Source organism: Trachurus japonicus, chromosome 9 (assembly GCF_045865225.1).
Source record: "Trachurus japonicus isolate A0001 chromosome 9, Traja_1.0".
In the NCBI taxonomy this organism is placed as follows: Eukaryota; Metazoa; Chordata; class Actinopteri; order Carangiformes; family Carangidae; genus Trachurus; species Trachurus japonicus.
In genome coordinates, this window is record NC_140915.1 from 9,113,133 (window position 1) to 9,136,037 (window position 22,905).

General features: G+C 40.6%; 1 protein-coding gene across 1 annotated transcript in view; it reads left to right on the top strand.

Moving 5' to 3' along the window:
- Positions 1-9,683: 9,683 nt before the first annotated feature.
- Positions 9,684-22,905, top strand: part of cds1 (CDP-diacylglycerol synthase (phosphatidate cytidylyltransferase) 1) — a 37,888-nt gene continuing 24,666 nt past the window's right edge. The window contains exon 1 of the mRNA XM_085785875.1: positions 9,684-10,059. Within this exon, the coding sequence (XP_085642001.1) occupies positions 9,985-10,059 (75 nt within the window). The 5' untranslated portion in view covers positions 9,684-9,984. The remainder of the gene's footprint in view (positions 10,060-22,905) is intronic.

Sequence of the window (22,905 nt, forward strand, 5' to 3'; positions counted from 1 at the left end):
CCTGCCTGTATCATAGCGTTGTGACTAACCACTCCTGGCTTTAAAAAACAAACAACAAACATAACAGAAACAAAACAAAAGCAGAATGGATTGTGCGTCGTCCAGAGGAGAAACACGAGGGAGATGAATGTCAATAATTAATGTCTGTGGGTTGAATTATTAGTCGGTCGAGTTATGCAAACTTCTTTATAATTTTCTTTTTTTTTTAATCTTTTTTTTTTTTTTAGTTGTTGTTTACAAAAATGTGATTTATTTTGTGTGTGTGTGTGTGTTGCCCACAGTGTCAAGCCATCAATATCAGAGAGAGATTTATGATCTGATTATCTGCTCCTCCTCCTTTTTTTTTTTTTTTTTTTTTTTAGCCAAATTCTTTCGATCGATCACTGATATTGATTTTTTTTTTTTTTTAATCATCGATTCTGTCCGTTACATGACTTCCTGTTTGGAGATTCTTTGTTGCTGCTGCTTTTTGAAGACTGGACACGTTATCATTTATGTTTTTGTTTTTTTTTTAAACCATATCGCTCTGTTTTCTTTTGAGATTTTCTACGTTCACAAATTTTTTTTCTTATTTTTTATTATGTAGCGACGAAAAAACATCCCAAGTTCATCATAGTCTGTGAAAAAAACAAGAATTGGGTTAAAAAAAAGAAAAAACCGACGCACACATGTATAATAATATTGCTGCACATTTTTATTTTCCACGGTGTCTTCATTTCAGTTACTGTACTACAGCGTCTCTGAATGCGACACAGAAAAGAAAAGGGACTTCCTCCTGGTGTGAACTGTCGTTTGTGTTTTTGTCGTCTGCTGGACTTTCACTCCGATCTTTTACCTGTGGCATTAATGACGACAGCGAACGTCGCACTCCAAACACTTTAACCCCTCGGTCCTCACTCGGTGTAGATGATGATGATGATGAAGACGTTCAGCTTGCAGCCGAGCACCTTCGTGTCCGGAGAGAGGAGGAAGTCGTCGGTCCGTTGGTCGGTCTGTCCTGTAAATATCGATCTGGGGCCGAGAAAACAAGAGTTTCGTCTAAAAGAAAGAGAGGAGAAAAAAAAGAACAAACACGTCTTTGACTCCTCGTTCAGGGAATAAAGTCCAGTCACAGCTTCTACTGGTTTTACATCTGAGCTGCTGAGTCCAGTCGACCGCGGGTTTAAACTTATTCTGAGGTGACACAGAGATTAAAAACTCGTAATGTAATCGGACCAATCACGATGGAAAAAACCAGGAAGTAAAAAAAAAATTACAAGTTCATGGACTTAGATGAAATATTGTCAATTAAAATGAGTTGATTACAGTGCAGAATCGCCTGTGGAAGAACTATGGATGCTCATTGGTGCCAAATTATCTGCATGTTTGTGATTTTACCTCATCGTCGTCGTGATTTTACACCGTCTGTTTTGAGTCTTCACATGAACTTATATCAGAAGACAAAACAAGACATGAGCCAAAATAAATAAATAAAAATAGGAAAAGGACAGCAGTGTAGGGTTCATTATGTCTAAGAATTGAAACAGCTATAGTTTGACTTTCTTATATATCAGACAAGATGCTCTTTTTCACACCTTGACATGTTGGTATTCTTCCGTCTTCTTCAGAGTAAGTCACTAGGTGTTGCTGGTGTGTGACGGAAGAATGCCATCGAAGCATGTCAAGATATAAAAAAGAACCGACTGTTTGATATATAAGAAATTATGAGAGATAATAACACAGCAAGTTCAGATCAATGGCTTTTTATTCCAACAAGACGACGACAAACTGTGGCCGACCTGTAGAAACAGTGTGTTGGTACTGGAACTGGTAGAATAACTCGATTTACAGAAAGTCTGATCATTTTAATTTAGCTGAACGTGAAAAGAAAACATGATCCTGTGCAGCATGTTTGAAATGCAAATGTCTAATTTACTGACGGCACCACTAGGAGGCGCCAGAATCCAGAAGTAGGAGCTTTTTTTAAAGACAAGAAACGAGTTGTAATTGTGCACGAGTTCACAGTTTGTCACCAGAGAATATGTTTTTACTGGACGTCGACGGGCTCAGCAGCTCCACATCAACAAAGTGCTATTGTTTCTATTGTTTCCATGAAAATACTGAACATGTGTCCTTTAATTAATTTGACCTCTTCCTCCTCCTCTTCATTCATTTCACTCGTGTTATTCCAGTCCATGTTATTTTTTAATCCGTGGTTCTGTGGGCAACAACGGTGCATTCAAGTGCTGCTTACTTTCTTTCCCGGGAGAGACTGATGTATATCTTTCCTTTTTCTTTTCTTTTTTTTTTCTTTTTTTTTAAAACTTTTTGTTGATTTATTTCCCCACTTGTCTTCACAGAGTCTCAAACGTGTACAAAAACTAAAAGAGAAAGAAAGAAAATACTTTTCAGAAAGTACTTTATTCTCCACCGCCCCCCCACACAGACCCCTGACGTCGTTACTTACTAATAATAATATGCACTCTTGTTATTATTGTTCTCCTTCTTATATCATTCTGCATTTATGTACTGTAATTTGTAATTTAGCGTGCAATCATCATCATGCCATCTAGCTGAACAGGCCGAGTCGGCTTCTGTCAATCAACACTTTTTTTTTTGTTTTTTGCACCTTCACGTGTACAAAAAAAAACAAACAAAAAAAACCAAGTGGAAAAGGAGTGGTGAGTTTTTATTGAATGCAGTTTTACGTTGTCATTTTAACAGAGAGGTGCATTTCACAGCGGATAAATGAACTGTACAAAGTATTTATGCAATTATAACTGGTTTTAGATTTTTTTAATGATTATTGCGATTTCAGCAAGTTTTGTTACTTGTTGCATGTCTATTAACACAGCTGACTTTCTGTGTCAGTGCATTGTACATGTTTTTGGCATTATATTATCTGTTTTTTGTTAATTTTTTGTTAATTTTTCTTGTTTTGTTTTGTGTTTTGGAGGCATTGTCTGATGAGTTACCCCGAGTGACCGGGCGTCAGGTTTGTGTACAGAGCTGCAGATCGTGTCCCTGACTCTGGGTGGACTTTTCTACTCTTTATGGGGGAAAAAATTAAAACATTTAGGACTAGTTAAGAGGAAGAAGAGAAAGAAGAAGCAGAAGAATAATGAGAAGGAAGAATAAGAAGAAGAGGAAGTTGGGGGAAAAAGAGAAACCTTGGATTATTTTGGTGGTCTTGTATTAGACTGCATTACTACAGTATCTGGTGTGCAATCTGTGATAGCTGAATGTTCCTTGTATATTTGTGTTCACTACATCCTACAAGAGAAAAATCCAGTAGAGTAACCCCCCCTCCCCTTCCCCCCCTTACAGAAACAACATGTTACAATAATGCAATAGATCTGGTACTTATTCTTTTTAATTTCATTTCAATAAATAATTGCTGTTTACCACCAACGATGGACTTGTGTGTCACTTTTCTTATTTCCCAATGTGTTTTGGGACAAATTGAAAATTGATGCAGTCAAAGAAAAAACACATTAATAACTAGCTTGAATAATTGAGTCTCCAAATTAATTGTTCAAATAACTGAACCATTGAATTATCAAGTACAACAAATGTTTTCAAATAAATAATGTTTGTATTAAATAAATATGACATATTTTGTTCCATTAAAATGTTTAAAGTAAATTAAAATAATTCTGATTACAGTGGGTTTTAGGATCCAATCCACGCAGGATCAAACGGCTTATTGATAACTAATATATTGATAATAAACTACAGTAAATCAATATTATCAATATTCAAGATATTGAAAACTAATGAAGATACTAATGTTAGAAAATTACACATTGTTCATGTAAAACAAAACAAAAAATAAATTCTATTTACAGGAGCACATTGTACATTGTTTGGCAACATAGTGACAACATAAACAATCCAAACAAAGTTTTGTTTTGTTTTTTAGCGCTCCATATTTTAAACAGTGTTTTTACAAGACAAAACACATTTTAACAAGTATATTCCCAACATGTAACTTATTAAAACCTTCAGGTATATCATTTACAACACAACTTATTAACTTATTCAGCCATGTAGATAACATGACAGTACAATCTGAAAACTTGTATTTACATTTACATATTCACTGTTATTTATCCTGTATATATATATATTTTATGTTATCTCTATCTTCCTCATATTCCCTTTTCTTGGAGCACTTGTGTGAATAACGTATCTGGTCGGATCTCCGGGTCAGTTTGTCAGCAGCTGTCTAACCGTTCCAATGCATTTCCTATGGGACAAAAACATCTGAAAAAGTTTAATATTTGAAAAAAAGTATTTAAAAAAATGAATGTCCAGAAGAAGCTGCATAATTTGATGTTTTAATTGTTGAAGTATAGCAGAAAGTTTACAGGACTAGTTGGACTACAAAAAATGCCGGAAGATGTGAGAATTACTAGAAAGAGCATTTCCTTAAGGAAAATGCGTGTGAATGCTGAAAGCCATAGCTGAAGCCATGCTGAATTAGCAGAAGAAATTGACAAAGAGAGGAAATGTAGGAATGAGGGTCAGCATCAGAAGCTGTGGAGACGGTTCTGATCTGGTTCTGACCCGGTGTGTTGTCCTGACAGGTGTGTTCTGTTCTAACATTTTGAGGACCGTTCCAGTGCATTTCCTATGTGACAAAAAAATCTGAAAAAGCTTAGTATTCGAAAAAAAAGTATAAAGAGTATTAAAAAAAATAACTTCCAGAAGAAGCTGCACAATTTGATGTTTTAATTGTTGAAGTATAGCAGAAAGTTTACAGGACTAGTCGGACTGCAAAAAATGCCGGAAGATGTGAGAATTACTAGAAAGAGCATTTCCATAAGGAAAATGCGTGTGAATGCTGAAAGCCATAGCTGAAGCCATGCTGAATTAGCAGAAGAAATTGACAAAGAGAGGAAATGTAGGAATGAGGGTCAGCGTGCTGTGGAAGCTGTGGAGGTTCTACAGTTGGAGTAACCGTAGTAACGCTGTCCAAGAAACACGCAGCAGCCGAGTCTCCGGTTACTTCTCAGCCTCTGTGATATTTAAAGGGCAGTGACCTCCTGGATACTTCAGACTGACACTTGGCACTTCAATGTGTTTTTACATTATTTCATTATTCCAAGCATGTCTATGGATATTCTCATTCATCCAGGTTCATCGTTCTTTTCTGGGCAAATTGAATCGTAGGCAACTGGACTTGTATTTGTCTGGGAAGACGTTTCGCCTCTTATCCAAGGGGCTTCATCAGTTCATACACAAACAAGTCTCACTAGTCCGCACTAGCCAGACAAAGACAGTGGAGTAAGACCCAGGTATTTAACCTCTGTGGGAGTGGTGGTCACCACCAGAGTACCTGTGACCATAGACAGCTGAGACTGCTCAGGACAGATGGTTTGAAAGAGGAGTAAAAGAAGCCAGATGTAAAAGTGGAGAAACCATCCCTGAACAGAGGAGGAGGTCTGAGACACGCGGCCCTTTCATCTGTACCCAGGAGAATAAACAACTCAACCTCTAACGACTCTCAACGATCGTCGTTCACCAAGGTTTCTCCTGACTGTCGTTCCCCACTGTCACTTGGGACCCCAACAACGGTCAAGTGAAACCAGGACCTTTGTAAACACACCCACAGGTACTCTGGTGAACACTCCCACAGAGGTTAAATACCTGGGTCTTACTCAAGGGGGGAGTTGTGGGTCCTACAAGTGAAGACCACTTCTGCGTTCAAAAAACTGCAATCCCCTCGGCTTCCTCTGGGGGCTGGCTCCAGAAGGGAGCAACTCCAGTTGAGCCCCATGTTAAAAAAACATATTTACAGCCTGGTACATTTTATTTTTTTGGTCTCTACCGATAGTTTCCACCTCCATGAACACTGTGGGGTGAATTTTTTTGTACCACAACCGTTTTAGTGTTGTTTACGCTTCAAATTCGTGCATAAATTACGTTGAGTGACACGTTCACAGAGAGTTTACCGGACGTTAATTGGTTGCTCCGAGTTCAGTGGGCGGGTTCTCGGCCAGCAAACCGCCGCACCTCTCCAAATATGGCAAGTAGACTCCACCTAAAATCCAAGATGGCGCAGTTCAAATCCCCAAAGTAGAGGCACAAAACAGACTCCCTCAAACCAATGGGTGACTAGGTCCATTCTTTTTACAGTCTATTAAAGCAGAAGTAAGCGATCTGGTCGTTTTGGCTAACTTCCTGTCAGCCGATGGAGTTAGCAGTCCCCGCCCTCGTCCCTACGTCACCACATTCACGCGCATCCCTTGGCTGCACACACAGAGAGGACCGCCCCTTTATGCCGTTCTCTCTCCTCATTGGATAAAGGTTGTAGGATACAAGGAAAGTTTTCTCCTCGGCTTACAGCAGAGCAGAGTGACTGACAGACCCGTGTTTCAGACCAAACACTCTATGTAAGTGATTGCTGTCGGAAGATATAACTATTTAAGACTTATATTAACACAAATATTCTGCTTACTTCTGCTTTAATTCTAGTGAGACTTGTTGCGCACAAACTGATAAAGCCCCTTGGATAAGAGGCGAAACGTCTTCCCAAACAAATACAAGTCCAGTTGCCTACGATTCAATTTGCCCAGAAAAGATTATTCCAAGCAGAATTCAGAGCCTAGAATAAATAATTCAAGTCCAACTAAACTGTATTTGTCAAATCATCGCTTTCAATATACCAATATGATCAATTTAACATTAAAATGATTGTTTGTTTCTACATCCAGGTGTCGTTCTGTCTTAACAGTCGATTCCTCAGGATGAAACCACACAGGGGAGCAGTAACCGTTGAGGAAAAGATCAATACCCCCCAGGGTTGTGTTATTGATCACAAACATCACACAGAGTTTGAATGGAGAGAGGAGAGAAGTTGCTGCTCATTCATAACCACATTTCCAGGTGAAGTTGTTCTAAATTCAGATTTATAATGTTAAATATTCAAATGTTGTATTGCAGGTTGATGCTTCAGGAAGTTGCAACTTAAATTTTGTTATACTTCTCTCCGACGCTCAGTGTAATGACAACAAAGCTACTGCAATAACTATTACATTTATTATTAGTTTATTATGTTGATGTTATTTTAATTCATATAATGTAATGTTGGTTGTATATAAAAAGTAATTAGCCTAGTAGTATTGATTTGTTAGCTTTAGCAAGCAAATAAAACAATGTAAAAGAAGTATTGAGTGTTAACAATGACCATTCTTAACCCATTGTTATTGAGTTATTGTTATCTGATACGTAACTTTAAATTTGTCAAGATAAAATACAACTTTTTTTATAAACTCATGTTAATTTAGTGTTTAATGAATCAAAAACAAGCAGACTGTCAGAGTAAAGTCTGTTTCATCAAAGAATCAGATAGGTTCCATTGGTTTGGACAGATAAAAACACTGAAGTCTGTGATGTGGTCCTTGAATGCAACACTGTTTACAACATTAAAGACAACAACAACAACAAAAAAACATTTAATATACTTAAAATGTAATTAAAATACACACCTGGATGTGTATCTGTGTGTGTGACGTCTTGTCTTTCCATCTTTGTGAGGACGAGCAGCGTGAACTTTGCACCTTAAAAAGACGTGGACATGTTAGTTTATCTGATCTTCGTTGTATTAAACAGCTGTTTCAATGTTTGAACTGTAATTTTAAAGTTTATTTTAGATTTAGATCAATAGCTGTGTGTGTGTGTGTGTGTGTCTGTCTGTCTGTGTGTGTGTGTGTGTGTGTGTGTGTGTGTGTGTGTGTGTGTGTGTGTGTGTGTGTGTGTCTGCAGTTCAGGGTGCGGCTGGGGGACAGGAATTACATGTGATGTTGGTCAGGGTCCCCACAAGTACAGCAGTGTGTGTGTGTTTGTGTGTGTGTGTGTGTGTGTGTGTGTGTGTTTGTGTGTGTGTTTGTGTGTGTGTGTGTGTGTGTGTGTGTGTGTGTGTGTGTGTGTGTGTGTGTGTGTGTTTGTGTTTGTGTGTGTGTGTGTGTGTGTGTGTGTGTGTGTTTGTGTTTGTGTGTGTGTGTGTGTGTGTCTAAGTTGGGACATTATTACCGGTGGTTGCACCGCAGCAGCATGAGGCAGAGCCGGTCAACCAAGTATGAGGTGACTGGAGAGAGAGAGAGAGTGTGTGTGTGTGTGTGTGTCTCCACCGCAGCAGCAGCAGCTTCTGCCTCTGATGTGTGTAAAGTTTGACAAAGAAACATAGACCAGGACCGGAAGTCATGTGGTTTGTCTTTCAAAATAAACCTTTCATTCAAAAAAATAATGTAAAGATGAAGACACTGACTGGTCGTAGTATTTGGGTGAATGAAATTTATGAATGAAAGTTTGTCCTTTAAGCCATGAGGGACCTGGATGCTTTTCAGTAAAGTTGTGTAACACGTAAACTTCTGTTTGCTCCATCTGGTGGGAAGTTTAACTCTACTTCCTGTGCACAAATCTGATGTTAGGTAAAGGCTATTTTCATTTTTACTCTGATGTTTTCACATCTGATTTTTGAATATATCTTAATATTCTACCATACCATATAAATAATAAACCAACCATGCAGCGAATGCCAAGGTGCCAGAAAACCACAAAAAGTGCTTGTCTTAAAATACTGAAACTTGCATTATCCAAATGTCCAGATATATATTATTATATTTTTTTTTTACAATTGAAGTAAAATTGAAAAGCAGACATTTCTCCCCAAATACAGCAAGTAACACAAACAATTATATAACTTCAGCTGTCAAATGATGAAGGATGTGGGTATTAGACCTATACAAACAAATTACAAACTTACACTGTATGTTTGTATGCATGGAGATGTACATGTGGATGTTTATGTGGACATGTAGGAATGTGCATGTGAATGCAATGCCTGCGTATATGGGTAGGTTACTTATGTATGTGTTTGTGTATGTAGGCTATATGTATGTGTGTACATATTCTGTATTAGGTGTATATGTAAATTATATTCATGTTTTTGTAAAATTAGACAGGTTTAGGTAGTTATTCATTATTTAAGGAGAGGGGGTGGGAGTCTATAAGTTTTACTCCTTTTCAAATATGAATAAATGAATGTTTTATTTTCGTGTCATGCCACCACTGTGGCCCATCCCATATGAGATTACAAGACACAATAACAAATACAAAAACAAAGACTAGACAGTCCTTCCTGTTGGTGTTACCTGCCACACAGGTGCGACAAAATAAACAACTTAAGATCACTTTCAGTACTCAACTATATATCGCTCTTCGTTTCATTGCCCAGGCCTTTTCAAGAAATAAAGAAAATGCAAAAATATTCAAATGAAAAAGAAGTTTTAGCTTCTCAGCATTGTCTAACCACACAAATTCGTTATTTGGATCTACTTTACTAAACAATTTTTGTCTTATAGAATCATAGAAAGGACAGTAGAACACAAAATGTATGACAAAACAACAACAAAATGTAATATGATATAATATAATATATTTTGTTTTGTCTTATTGTCGTTTTTAATAATAGGCTGAAATAAACATTTCAATCAATCAATCAATTTATTATTGTTTTTTTTTTATTATGTAGGCCTATGTTATTTATAATAGACATAATAAATCAAAGTAAATTTGGAAAAGGCAGAGGAACAATGTTTACTAAATGCTCAAGGCTTTTACTGTGGAGGTTGCTAGCGGAAGCAGTGGGCCGGTGTGGCGGTGGGAGGAGGGAGCAGAGACGGTCAGTTCAGTCAGTCACTGCGGTGATAAACAAACGCACGCAGGCACGCAGGCAGCGGAGCCGCTAGTACCGAGAGGAGCTCCGCGGCAGCAGCGGCGGACTGACAGCACCGGCTTCCCCCGGGGAAGTCCACCACCTCCTCCACGGCCCCGAGAGATTTGTTTTTATCTTTGTGTCAAACACCCAGAAGGATTGTATTCGTCCTCTCTCCCCCCTCTCTCCCTCCCCCCTCGGTCGGCGGCGGCGGCGGCGGCTTATGTGACACATTATTAACGTTGCGGCGGCGGCGACGGCGGCGGCGAAACGACGAGCGAAACATGACGGAGCTGAGGAAGCGAGGCGGCGGCGGAGGAGGAGGAGACCCCGACAGCACCGAGAACATCAGCGACAAGGTGAGAGAGAAGGAGGGAGGGGGGAGGTGGGGAAAGGGGGGTAACACACAGACAGACAGACAGACCTCGCCCTCTGTGTGAACAAGTTGTGCAGGTTGTTGTGTGTATGTGTATGTGTGAGAGTCGCCGCGGCAGCTACAGCTACAGCTCAGCTATGTTCGCGTCGCTCGCATGTAGCCTATGCTGCGTTCAAGACAACTCGGAAGTCGGGGGGAAAAAAACGAGCTCCGAGTTGTAAAAAAAAAAAAAAAATGAATTGAACAGCGTCGAACTGGGAAATTACAGGTCGGAAACTCGGGGTATCATAGCTATCAGAGCTCCCGACTTTCCGACTTGGCGTCACGACAAAAACATCAAAACATGGCATTTTAAACGTCTTAAACGGTTAGAATTGAGACATTTTAAGTTCTTTGTTGAGGTTTTAATGCATGATTTTTGTGTATTATTGCAGTAGCCGATATGAAATACGTTTATATTTAGCTGTGATTGTTGTATGGTGTGAAATTGTGGTCCTTGTATGTGCACTCATCTGCGGCGTCTCCTCTCCTCCAAAATAAACACAATTTACTGCTGCATTTATTTTTCGTATTCAGCTATGAGCTGTCACAATATGCCAAACTTCCTTCAGGTATCCATGTTTTTTTTTTTTCTTCTTATCTTCCGAGTTCCTGCAGCGTGAACGCAATGATGTCGGGGGTTGGGAATTACGGACCTTTGAGTTGTATTGAACGCAGCATTTTAGATTACATTGGGCCGCGTCGCCAAGGCGATTGATACCACCTTCGCCGCCGCTAAGCATTCTGGGATACCTGAGCGCGCGACCGAATGGAATCCCGATGAGAGCGACGCGGCGTTCGATTCGGCGATGTCGTCGTCCTCGTGTAGAGTTCGGCTTCGGCTTCGGCTTCGGTTTGTTTAGCCGCTGTTTATCCCGCAACAACGACAACCGCCGCAGTAAAAGCAGCAGCAACGGACACAGTCACCGACACCGAGTTGTTCTTTGTTTTTGTGTTATTGTTGTAGATGTGACGTTCACGGCCTCCTCCTGCTCCTCCTCCTCCTCCTCCTCCTCCGTAGCCGACGGTGTCACTGCGTTTTCATGCTGTCATCATGAAACACCACCACCACCACAGTGTGTGTGTGTGTGTCTGTGTGTGTCTCTCTCTGTGTGTGTCCAGCCTCGAAGTTGGATTTGTGTAATTGAATTAGAATAAATAAACATGGTGAAAGGAAAGGAGGCGCGGGAGGCCTCGTGGCTACTGGTGCAAAACATGGAGAGATGGATGGAGAGATGGGAGGAAAAAGAAGTTAGTTAACTAGCTACTGTAGCTTAATTAGCCTCATTAGATTCTGTTTTATGATCATTTTTGCCATTGATCTGCACCAGTCTTCTTATCAACATGATCCCCAAACACTGACCAGAGGAGGACAAACACAAAGACACCTGCATGTTACTAATAGAATTGAAGAAAAATAGGCTACATGAAATCATTTTGTTTTGGTTGAGATTTCCTCAACAAGGAGATTCAGTCCTGCACAAAGCTGTAGCCTACTGAAACTGTCATTTATTATTATTATTATTTACTGCTGCTAAAACAAACAAACAAAAAAGCAGCAAAGCAATAACACTGATGCAAGAAAAAATGTGTTTTTATAGAACAAAAACATGTCTTCAAATTGGCTTTAAATGGATTCACTGTAGCCTACATGTTGAACCTGGTCTTGGTGTCTGTAATGATTGATTAGTTACTGAGGCCAATAATTGTCTAAAAAGCTGGAAACATTGGCTTTGCCCAGTTTATGTCATTTATCAGTAAAAATGTAATATCTTTGGGTAAACAAAGACATGTGGACATGTGTGTCCTTTGGCTTTAGAGTTTGGACAATCTGTGAACTCAATGATACATCTATTAATCAATGAAATCACAGTGTGTACACCAAGACAGGAAACTGTCAAGACTGGAGGTGACGGCCTTTCACAATAAGAGTATTTGATGTGTAACTTCAGACTCTGATAAGACATGATGATAGTCTCTCTTGTTTTACAGTTTATTGATATTTAATTGAAGAAGTAATTGGACTAATTATATACTCCAGGTACTTGTGTTGCATTTCAGTTCCCTCGGAAATCAGAATTTGGTCCCAGTTTGACCACGTTTCAGTTACGAGGCGGTAACAAGCAACGTAACAACACATCTACAGGTAGAAAAATACACAATACTGTCGGTACCAACAGTTTAATGTCACAAATACAAAACTAAGTGTCTAATAAACAGAGTAACGTTCAGCTTTTTGCTCACTGTTGATGCACGGAGCGGCCATCTTGTATTCTGTTGTGTGTGTGAAGAACAGTGTTGTTGACGTTTATGGAGCAGCAAGAGTCCAAAGATAAATGATAGGAGCCTCAACCTGAACACACCACGCTGCAGCTCCACCTGCTCCCACACCGGCCGCCGTCCAACCAAGTCGCTCGCTCGCCAGGTCTTTTGCATCATAATGATAATAATAATAATAGTGTGTGTGTGTGTGTGTGTGTGTGTGTGTGAAACGGTGCCAAGGAGCTCAGACAGCGGCCCAGAAACGCTGCAGATGGCCACTATAGTGCCAGTGCATCATATATAGTAGTAGCCTACGTGTGCTACTGTACTGTGTCTGCTTCACACAAGGGCACCTCGCTGGGAAAGTGTGTCATCGCTGTGTCTGTCATTTCCATACGACCTTGATGAAAACCAGTGAAGGAGAGTTTATGAGCTCAGTGCGTTCGCTTGTCATCGTTTTGATAATTAAAGAAGAGGTGATGCTACAAACACAAGCCGGTTGTGAATATGTGAATGTCTTAGTGGGTTACTTTGGGACTTGTTGTTGTCACTCTGCAGCCTTAATGATGGACTTTATCATCATTAATCATGGTTTGTCATCCGCTGCAGCTCGTTGTGTCATCATCATCATCACTCCCCCTCCAGCTGTGCGTCAGCGTGGATGCAGCTGTGAAGTCTTTGTTTCTTTCTGTGATGATGCATTCTGTGGTGTGTCTTTTAGTGCAAACTGCTCAGTCCTCAGACGTCGCTGCTGCTGCTGCTTTTAATACCAAAATACATCATACAACATTTCCATGTGGTTAGTAGTGTGTTTTGCATCTGTTGTGTTTGAGGACTGAGAAGTAAAACGATGTTAAATCCAGACAAATGCACTTAAAGAACTTGATTTCGCTCAGACAATAGAAAGAAGGTCTTTGATGACAACCAATCAGAGGCAGCTTCTTTATTGTGACCTTTAAATTTGGACACACTTTGACTCAAGGAAGGAATGAATGAATGAATGAACGATCAAAGGTCAAGGTCACAGCGACCTCACTAAACATGTGTTTGGCCTCACACAAGATCTTCTGGACATGACAGACAGAAATTATTTGTTGTAATGTTTTGATTGGTGAATTGATTCATACCAGTATTGGTTAGTTTAGCTATGTCGTCATTGGTTGGTTCGCAGCTTCATCCTGATTGGTTGGGTTGTGGCTTAATGATGAGTTTGAAGTCACGGTCGCTCCGTAGTTTACTAAATCGTTTCCTAATTGATTAGATTTTGTTGGTCAAAGGTCAAAGGTCAAGGTCACAGTGATTAGTACATTTTCATCCATAACTCATGATTTCAAACTGCAGTTCTGACAAAAAAATGAATTACAAGTTCTTTAAAAAAATGTTTTATCCTCATTTACCTCATCTTTTTTCATTTTCTCTTTTTTCTAACAATGGCATTAAGGGTATTTAATGAAGTGGGACAAGTAATCGATCTATTTATGATTTGTGGAAAAGGGCTGCACAGCTTCTTCTTACTCCTTTTCAATGATTATGCTTAAATTGCTTTTGTTTTACACGTTTGAAATAAATATGAATACATATATAGGCTATATATCACGCTAGTGGTTGATGTTTTATGTCAACAGGAAACTGATCTTAGTGACAGATGCAAACAACAGTAGAAGCAGTAATTGTAGTTTGTGTTGTACCTCCATGTGTCAGTTGTCATGTTGTAGCTACATCACGGTGGAGCTGAATGAAGGAGGTCTCTCCAGTTTAATTCCCTCTGGAGCTGCTGGCGCTAAAAACAGCTTCACTTGTGCAACTCGGACACATCAATCACATGTTGTACACGTCTATACGTGCTCGTTGCCTGGCTGGATGTGTGTGTGTTTACAGCTCAGTCCTTTTGGCCCACACACACACACACACACAGAAACACACACATACACACACACAATCGGCCACTTCAATGTCCCAACATGTTTGTCCTCATGTCCGTCACAGTCCATTTTTGGCGAGCCTCGAGGAAAACCCTCCTCCGTCATCTGAGAAGCATGACTTGACAAATTCAGGCAGGGGGGAGTGGTGCTAGCTCTCCCCATGTTTACACTCACAGGAGTCAGAATAAGCTGTGTTTTTATAGGAAGAATCAAAATGAAAAGAAATGATCCGACAGATGAAAAGTGAATCAATAAACAGGCAAAGATTTGATGGTTGTCAGGTGTTGAGACGCTGCTGTTCTGTGGCTTTGTAATGTTTCATTCATGTTGTGCTGTTTAAAGTCTCCTCTTATCTGCAGGAGAGACGGCGCTTCATAAATACAGTTCATATCCTCCCTTCTGGATTGGGTTTGTTTGTTTTTGTAATATATTAGAAGGATTATTTAGGTCAGTATCAATGTATGCGAGTTAAAAACCTTTCAAGATGCACTGTGTTTTTTTTACCTGTGACAAGACAAACATTCAAAATGGATCCCTCAGATTTGCTTATAAAAGAAAACCAAGAAGACCAAGATTTATTCTTTTTGGTTTGGTTTTTCTGGCTCCATTCATGTTGTATAAATACCTCAACATTTCAGACTCGGGCAGGAATGTGCTGTTGTTGTTCATTTTGGAGTGAAAATAGTCGAGTCATCTGAGGATCCAGAGACAGATAGAGGTTAGATCATGGACAATATAACTCATCACAGTGGTTCCTCTACCCCGAACAGCCAATTAACAAATAATTATATGTACATAACAGCATCAAAATCACATGACCGGGAATCAAAGTATCAAAGGGATGAAGCTCGTGTTTTGATTTTTACAGGCTTGTTTTGACTCCTGCTGCCAAAATTGCTTATAAGACCCCGACAACCAAGACGATGATGACGATGATGGTTATCAAACCTCAGCTTGGTTTCTTAGTGACCGGTGCGTCCAATATGTGACGTCTGTTTACCAGCCCTGATTGGGCTTGAAGTTTAGCTCCAGTGACACTGCAGCGAAATGATTTTCTCTACTATAATTCATATCAGGAGGAAGAAGCTGCAGGCCAGATCCACCCCGAAAAGAGACGGAGAGAAAGAAAACCAGCGTTGGGAAACACAGTGTTGTAACTCTGGCTGTGTCCTCCCGTTGTGTTTAAAGACCTGCTGACTGTCACAGAGAGAAAATTCAACTCATTGGTCAGTTTATTGTTTATAAAAACACTGGTTTCCTGGCTTCGTTGGCCAGATTGGGTGTTTTTTTTGTTTTGTTTTGTTGGTTTAACAAGAAGCAGGTTCACAGAGCTGAGCTGACAGTTGGAGAGAGGAATGAGTCAGCCCTGTGGGTTTAATTTTGGAGGCTGGTCACATAGTTGTGTCACACACCCTGCAGCAACACACAAACACACACTCCTGTCCTGTTAATCATGTTAGTTTATATTACGTCATAAAATGTTTAAAAAAAAAGGAAAAGAAAAGGCAGCTACCAGTCAATTTTTTATCCAGAAACAGGAAATCTTATTGAAGTTATTCCTTGGAAAACAACCAGAATCATTAATTAATAATCTGGAATCGTGCCATTGTTTTTACTTTCAGCCTGAAGTTGGTGTTTTGTGGGCTAGCTAGCACATAGTCATACGTACAGGGCTGTTGTATAGGGGAGAAAGGTGAAGATAATTCTAGGGGCCCAGCGACCAGTATAGCCCACAAAAAACCCAGTAGTCTAATCTTTGTATGACTGAATTATTCTGCATTAGACCCTGACTAATACTAATAGTAATGCTGCATTAGCATCAAAACTAAATAAAAGGCTAAATAAAAAATGATAATACGTATGTAGTCTAATAAAAAAAGTGGAAAGGGGGGCAGGGGCCCACTTTAGTATTCTTTCAGGGGGCCCAGAATTCCTAGCAATGGCCCTGCATACGTAAACACATTAATTGGTATTAGCTTGTTGCTTAAACCCTGTGTCTCAATGCTGATACTTCTGTTAGTACACTTTCATGTAGAATACTACTTACTTCCATAGTGTGCGAATGTCGACAGGATCGTGTTGTCTCAAATCAAGTGCGATCGCTGTGCACTTACCACAAATCGCAACATTTGCTCATTGAAGTTACTGCTATCTACTGATGAACCATAGCTGCTACATTTAGCGTGTTATGGCGCATGTTTGTTGTTTATGCACATTACACTGTCTTAAACTGTAGGATTTTAGATGTGTGGTCGAAGGCTTTACAAGTTGTTGCCTAAATATTCTCAAAAATGCAGCAGCTAGCGTTAGCTCAGTGGATATCGTTAAGCCTGCGATAGTCCACACGGACACCACACCATATCGACAGACGGCTAAATTTACCTAATAATAGCTTCTGTCCGACACATTAGTACAATATGGTGTAGTCCATAACCGCGGTTACAGGCAATGCTAGTCCCTCCTGTACCGCTATGTAGCCAAATTGGCGATGAGAAGTGTCTAGCGTTCCACATTCAACTTTTTGACCGTTATGAGTTCACCATCTGGGTAATAGTACACCACATTTCGCCATAATGTTCTTCAGTCAAACATACTTACACACTCAAAATAGTGAGTGTAAGTACGAAGGGAATTCGACACACAGCTTAATTCACACATGTTGCTAACTAGTTAGCTAACTAGCCTGCTAACCTGTGGTGTCGGGGTTTTCAGTCATCTCGACCTCCTGAGCTTGTAGATTTTAAAGGGGAACTAAATCACCGGGTCGGAGGCTCTGATCTTACAAGGTTGGTTTTCAGCCAAGAGACGTGAGGTGGAAGCTCCATTCTCCCTGGAACTAGTTACAAGTCATTGATTAAACCAGCACTAGCTAGGACTCTGGAGCTGTTGAAGGTGAATATGTAGCAGAGTTGAGGTGAAAATCCTGCATAGTTACTTTTTAAATCTCCTGTCAGTTTGGGTGTTTGTCTTGATCACAGCTGTGACTCCCGCCCCACTCTCTACATTTTTAGATTTTAAATTTTTCAGTTCCACTTTCTATTTGTGATTGACACAGAGTGACATTTAACCTGCAAATCAGAGCAGTTTATTGTATTAAACACCACACAGAGTCGAGCTGTATTTGTTTTTTTTCTCCCTCCTTCCCCCTGAGCCCTATGGGCACTTTGCCTTGTTTGTGAAGTTTACACATTAAAACCTTTGTGCCATCTCCAAGGCCAATGTTTACTTTCATTAATTAGCAAACCCAGCAGTGCGTCGCTGCTCGCTTCACACTGCTGCTCTCCACTCACGGTACAAATACTGTCGCTGGGACAGTTAGCGGCCGCTCCAGTCTCCACAGGACAGTTGACCTTGGTGGGCCGTCTGCTGGCCGGGCGGACGCCTCGTAACCGAGCCTCCATCACAGCAGCAGCAGCAGCAGCAGCAGCAGCAGCAGCAGCAGCAGCAGCAGCAGCAGCGCTGGTGGTGGTGGTGGTGGTGGTGGTAGCAGCAGGAGGTTTAACGCTCTGATGGTCACAGCTTCACTCTGCACAGGCCTGGTCTGAAATGACTGTGGACAGCAGAGGAGTTTGTGCTACTGTTTTATATTCAGACGTGATCCCTCGACCTTTAAGAGGTGGAAATTTACTTACTTTTAAAGGTCCAGTGCGTAATAATTGTCAAGGTTTATTGGCAAAATCTGAATATACTACCCAAAATAAAGTTTGGTTGGTTTTTGTAGCCTTATAATTCTTCTTTTATAGCCTACATATAGCAAGGGTCTTGCTTTAGAGAGTGTCGTCGCCATCTTGCACCGCCATGTTTGTAGGCCTACGGCAGCCCAAACGGAAAATCCAGCCAGTCAGAGAGCGCATTCAAGGCAGAAGGAAAGAAGAAGGAGGAGGAAACAGCAAACATATTGTAAAATGGTTTAGATCCGCACCTCATTGCTCCATGCTTCTGAAATATTTGCCGATGGGAGGGGTGAGTGCAAGCGAGTGAGTAAACGCGCTGTCAACTAGAATCTGAACGCCCCATTTTACACACTGGACCTTTAAGACTCATGATGAGAAACTATCAGTTTTTGTTTTTGTTTGGTTGCAGAATAATGACGAAGGTTTATTTCAACAACCTGCCTGGATCTGACACACCTGCTGCCTTTTTGTTTCTTTCCTTTAGCTATTGCTATGGTAGCATTTTATTGCAATAAAATATCATTGTGTTAGCATGATGCTAATTTGCTAAATTTGCCAAAATAAAAGGCATTTTAGCAACAAGGTTAAATTGTCACTCGGCTAATATAAATGTGCTACGTCCAACTGGCCTAAGCTGTTGCCAAGCTAATGTGCTAATATTAGCATTCAGGTCAAACCATAGCAGAGTTACAGCACAACTCGGGCTCACGCAGTTGAATGACCTGTGTGTGTGTGTGTGTAGTGCTACAACAGAAACACACCATCCTAGTATATAAAGGGGTTTTTGTGTAGCAGGATGATGCAGTGACTCTCTCTCTCTCTCTCTGGTGCTAGACACCAGACCGCTGCAGGTGTCGGGCTCGTACACAGCAAAAATAACATGGCTGCTGCTGCTGCTGCTGCTGCTGCTGCTGCAGCACACGTTTGGTGCAGCTGGAGCTCCAGTGCTACTTCAGGTCAATGTTTGTTGCTGATTAGCCTAATTCCTTACAGCATGAGTGAACCCATGTGGGCTTGAGCTTATTCATTGATCTGATCCCCTCCTCCCCCCGATAAACCATAGGCTGTTGCTGCTGTCTGCTGGTCTGGGCCTCCCAGGTGTGGAGGAGACCTTTGCTGCTTGTATTATGCTGTTTTTCAACCATTTCACATGGATCTAAGTTGTCCAACCATATTATATTTGTAGTGTATTGTCCCCAAATCAATCTGCACCTCTAAATCTCAGCAATCTAAAAGTGTCTCTCCTGAGAACGAGCCGTTTCTTTGTCTGCACCTTGAAATGCAAATAAGATGTGTAAACCACGTCCACTCCACAGCCGTCACGGGGAGAAGGTGTGGTTTTCACTACAGGTACATGATGTGCCAATGTTGACATTGGGGATGGGTTGGGCATTGATTTCTGAATAATCAAATACTAGATGCTCAGTTAAGGCAAGGCCATTTTATTTGTATAGCCCGTTTTTACAAACAGTTTGTCTCAAGGGGCTTTACATGGCATCACAACAACATCCTCTGTCCTTAGACCCTCACATCGACTGAGGAAAAACTCCATGGAAACCCTTTAACAGGGAAAAATAGGAGAAACCTCAGGGTGAGCAACAGAGGAGGAGGACAGACGTGCAATAGATGTTGTTACAGACTAGAAAACAGTTTATAACACAGAATATGGGAAACATGGAAATGTTAACAACAGCTGAAGAAGGAAGCTTCAAAAAAAAAAAAAAAAGTTTCATCATAGAAAGGCCACAGGAACATAGCACCGCTACAAAACCAGTAGCCTATTAAGTGGATTTTGCATAATATGGGCCCTATAAAGGGAAGAAGCGAGCCTCCATTCTCACTCGTAACAAGTCATGTAGTTAACTATCACAACTATTACAAGTATTCCGGAGCTTTTTAATTAAAGCAGATATCAGTGGCACGGCCGTTTCGGCTAATGCTGTGTTCAAGGCAGGCTTTTGAAACCGTAAGTTACAGCTTCAAGTCACAACTACGACTTGGTAGCGTTCCAGGTAACCCGTAGCTCGTGTTTTTACCGTCCTGTTGTCTGTGAAAGTTCCCTATAACGGCCACTCGTAACTTCCGACCCGTGAACTCGTACCAGATCGAACTGGTATGACTTCACAGGAAGGAAAAACACAAAGTACGAGTTTCCTTGAACGCACCATGAGTTAGCAGCCCCCGCCCTTGGCAGGCATCAATTGGTCCTCGTGCTACGTCACCACATTCACGCGCATCCCTTGGCTGCACACACAGCCCTTCATGCCGTTCTCTCCCCTCATTGGATAACACTTGTATCCCACAAGGAAAATTTTCTCCTCGGGTTACAGCAGAGCAGAGTGACGGAGAGACTCGTGTTTAGGCTGAAATACTTCATGTAAGTGATTGCTGACGGAAAATAGGACTATTTAGGACTTATATTAACAAAAACATTCCACTGATATCTGCTTTAAGAAAAAAATGTAGCATTAGCCACGAGAGAAATCCTGCTTAGTTCCTCTTTAGCAGCTTCTCACTGAGCCCGTCCACACGGACACAGGTTGCAGTCGTGCCCTGAAAGGCCGTGAAAGAAGTCACCTCACCTCCATAAAAGGAAGCATTGAGGCTGTCGGTGCTGCAGACGGTGCTGTCACTGAGCCTGTACTGTCAGTCACACTCTATGGGATCACCATGCACATCCCTAATCAAACACACACACACACACACACACGCTGCAGACACGCCAGAGCAGGAAACAGCTTTCTATCTACAGTATCTGTAGGCGCGGTGGCATGACTCGTTAGTCCACTTACACTAAAACAGCCTGTGTTTTATTATCTTCGTGAACAAGAATATGCTCCATATGCATGAAACAGGTGTTGAAATCTTATATTTTTATCACACATGCTTGAAATCCTTGTTAGTTTGTTAATTTTCCTATATTATACAGGATAGATTTCATATAATATCATAGGTATCATATAATACCTTTTTTTTATTACAACAATACAGTTTAGCATCAGTCTATCATTTGAAAAGAAAGAAAAAAATGTGATATTGGTCTTAGTTGAGCTTAACAACCTGACTGTACTAATAAACAATCACACTGAGCTGATCTCCTCTGTCAGAACAAAGGTGTGCATTTATTTATATTGAGTGGTAAAATAAATATAAAGAAAGAAAAGAAAGTTTGTGAAACTGAAGTGAAGGTTGAACTTTCTGTGTATTGAGGCATTTTAAAAGCAGGGCTGCAACTACTGATCATTTACATTATTGATTAATCTGACAATAATTTTATGAACGATCACATTTATCAATCGTGCCGCCATGAAAATGTCATAAACTATTGAAATAATAATCCTCATCACAGTTTCCCAGAGCTCAGGCTGACGATGTCCAATCAGAAACCTCAGTGTTTATTCACAAATGAGAAAATGGAGCCGTTAGCATTTTTTCTTCTTTTGCTCAACAAATAATTATGGAAATTAGTTTTTCTATTGATCGATGAAGTGATTGATCAGCTCATAGTTTCTGCACATATGGACAAAATAAAAGAACTAAGTGTTTGATAATACAAGAGGGAGCACGACGGTGCTGCAGGTACAAGTGACATGAACATGGACTTAGTGCAGACGACGTGGCTTGAGCTGCTCGCCACCCCCCGTACACACACACACACACACACACACACACACACCCCTCCTCCTCCTCCTGGCTCTGCAGTGGAGGCATTAATACCAGGGGGGAGGACAAAGACGACAGTGGAGGTGAGCTGAGCTGCAAGGACGGCGGTCGTCCTGCTGCTGCTGCTGCTTTAAATGGGACATATTACAAAATATCACTTTTTAAAGGCTCATTAACATATATTTAGGTGTTTGTTTTGCCATCCGGCCCCAAAATGCGAGAATTGACAAAAAAAAAACTGTAACTTTTAGGCTCCCTAGGTTGAAATCCATGTAGTTTTACGAGCTGTTCCCTTAGTTGTCTTCCAGTGATGTAACTAGGATTCGAATTTGCAAACCAACCCTACCTGTACAGATAGAGGGAGTGGGGCAAGCAGTGGTTCATTTGCATTTAAAGGGACAGGCACTGAAACCAGCTGTTCTGAACAGGGCTGTTTTGAGAGGATGAAAAGAGCTGTTTAATGTTTGATACTTGGGGTATTTTGACCAAAGCAAGTCACAGACATGTCTTTAAGACACCTGGGAACTGTTTTAATTTGTGGAAAAGGGGCAGAATATATCTCCTTTAATGTCTCTGAGTGTGAAGAGGACAAGCTAAAAAAACAAAAACAAACATGGTGGAGGAGTAGAAAGTGAATGTGTCAGTGTTTTCTTCTCAGAGAGCTGCTGGGATTAGTTTTGACTCCATAGTACAACTTGGCCTGATATCACTCAGATTTGCAGCCGCATTGTTTTGACTGTGATTACGCAGCGGTTAGCATGCTGCGCTAAGTAAACAAAAGATTAACACTGTTTGACAGTTGAATTAAGAAGCTTTGAGTGCATTCAACCCAGATTACTCACCGGAACAACGCTTTGTTTGTTTGTTTGTGTGTGAAACGTTAATTCACTGGTGAGCGCTTGTGTGTGTGTGTTGCCATTTTTGCAACTTTGCTAACTCTAACTAGATACTTTAATCATCCTTGTCAGGGAATGACGTAGTTACAGCAGCAGCAACTTCAGATCAGATATTCATCACACCGTAGAAAGGAAAAGTAGAAAAAGCACATTTCTCTATATACACAGCAGAAAATAAAAACAGAAAACCACATATAACTATGGACAAGTTTCTAAAAAAAACATGAAATTATTGACAGTGAGTTTCGTTAGCTGCTGTGTTGCTACCGGTGTTAGCTCGTTTCAACGTCTCATCCAGTCTAATCAATGATCGTCTTTATTTAAATAAACAGTCAGTGGAAGTTAAATGTCATGCAAAATGTCCACACGACGT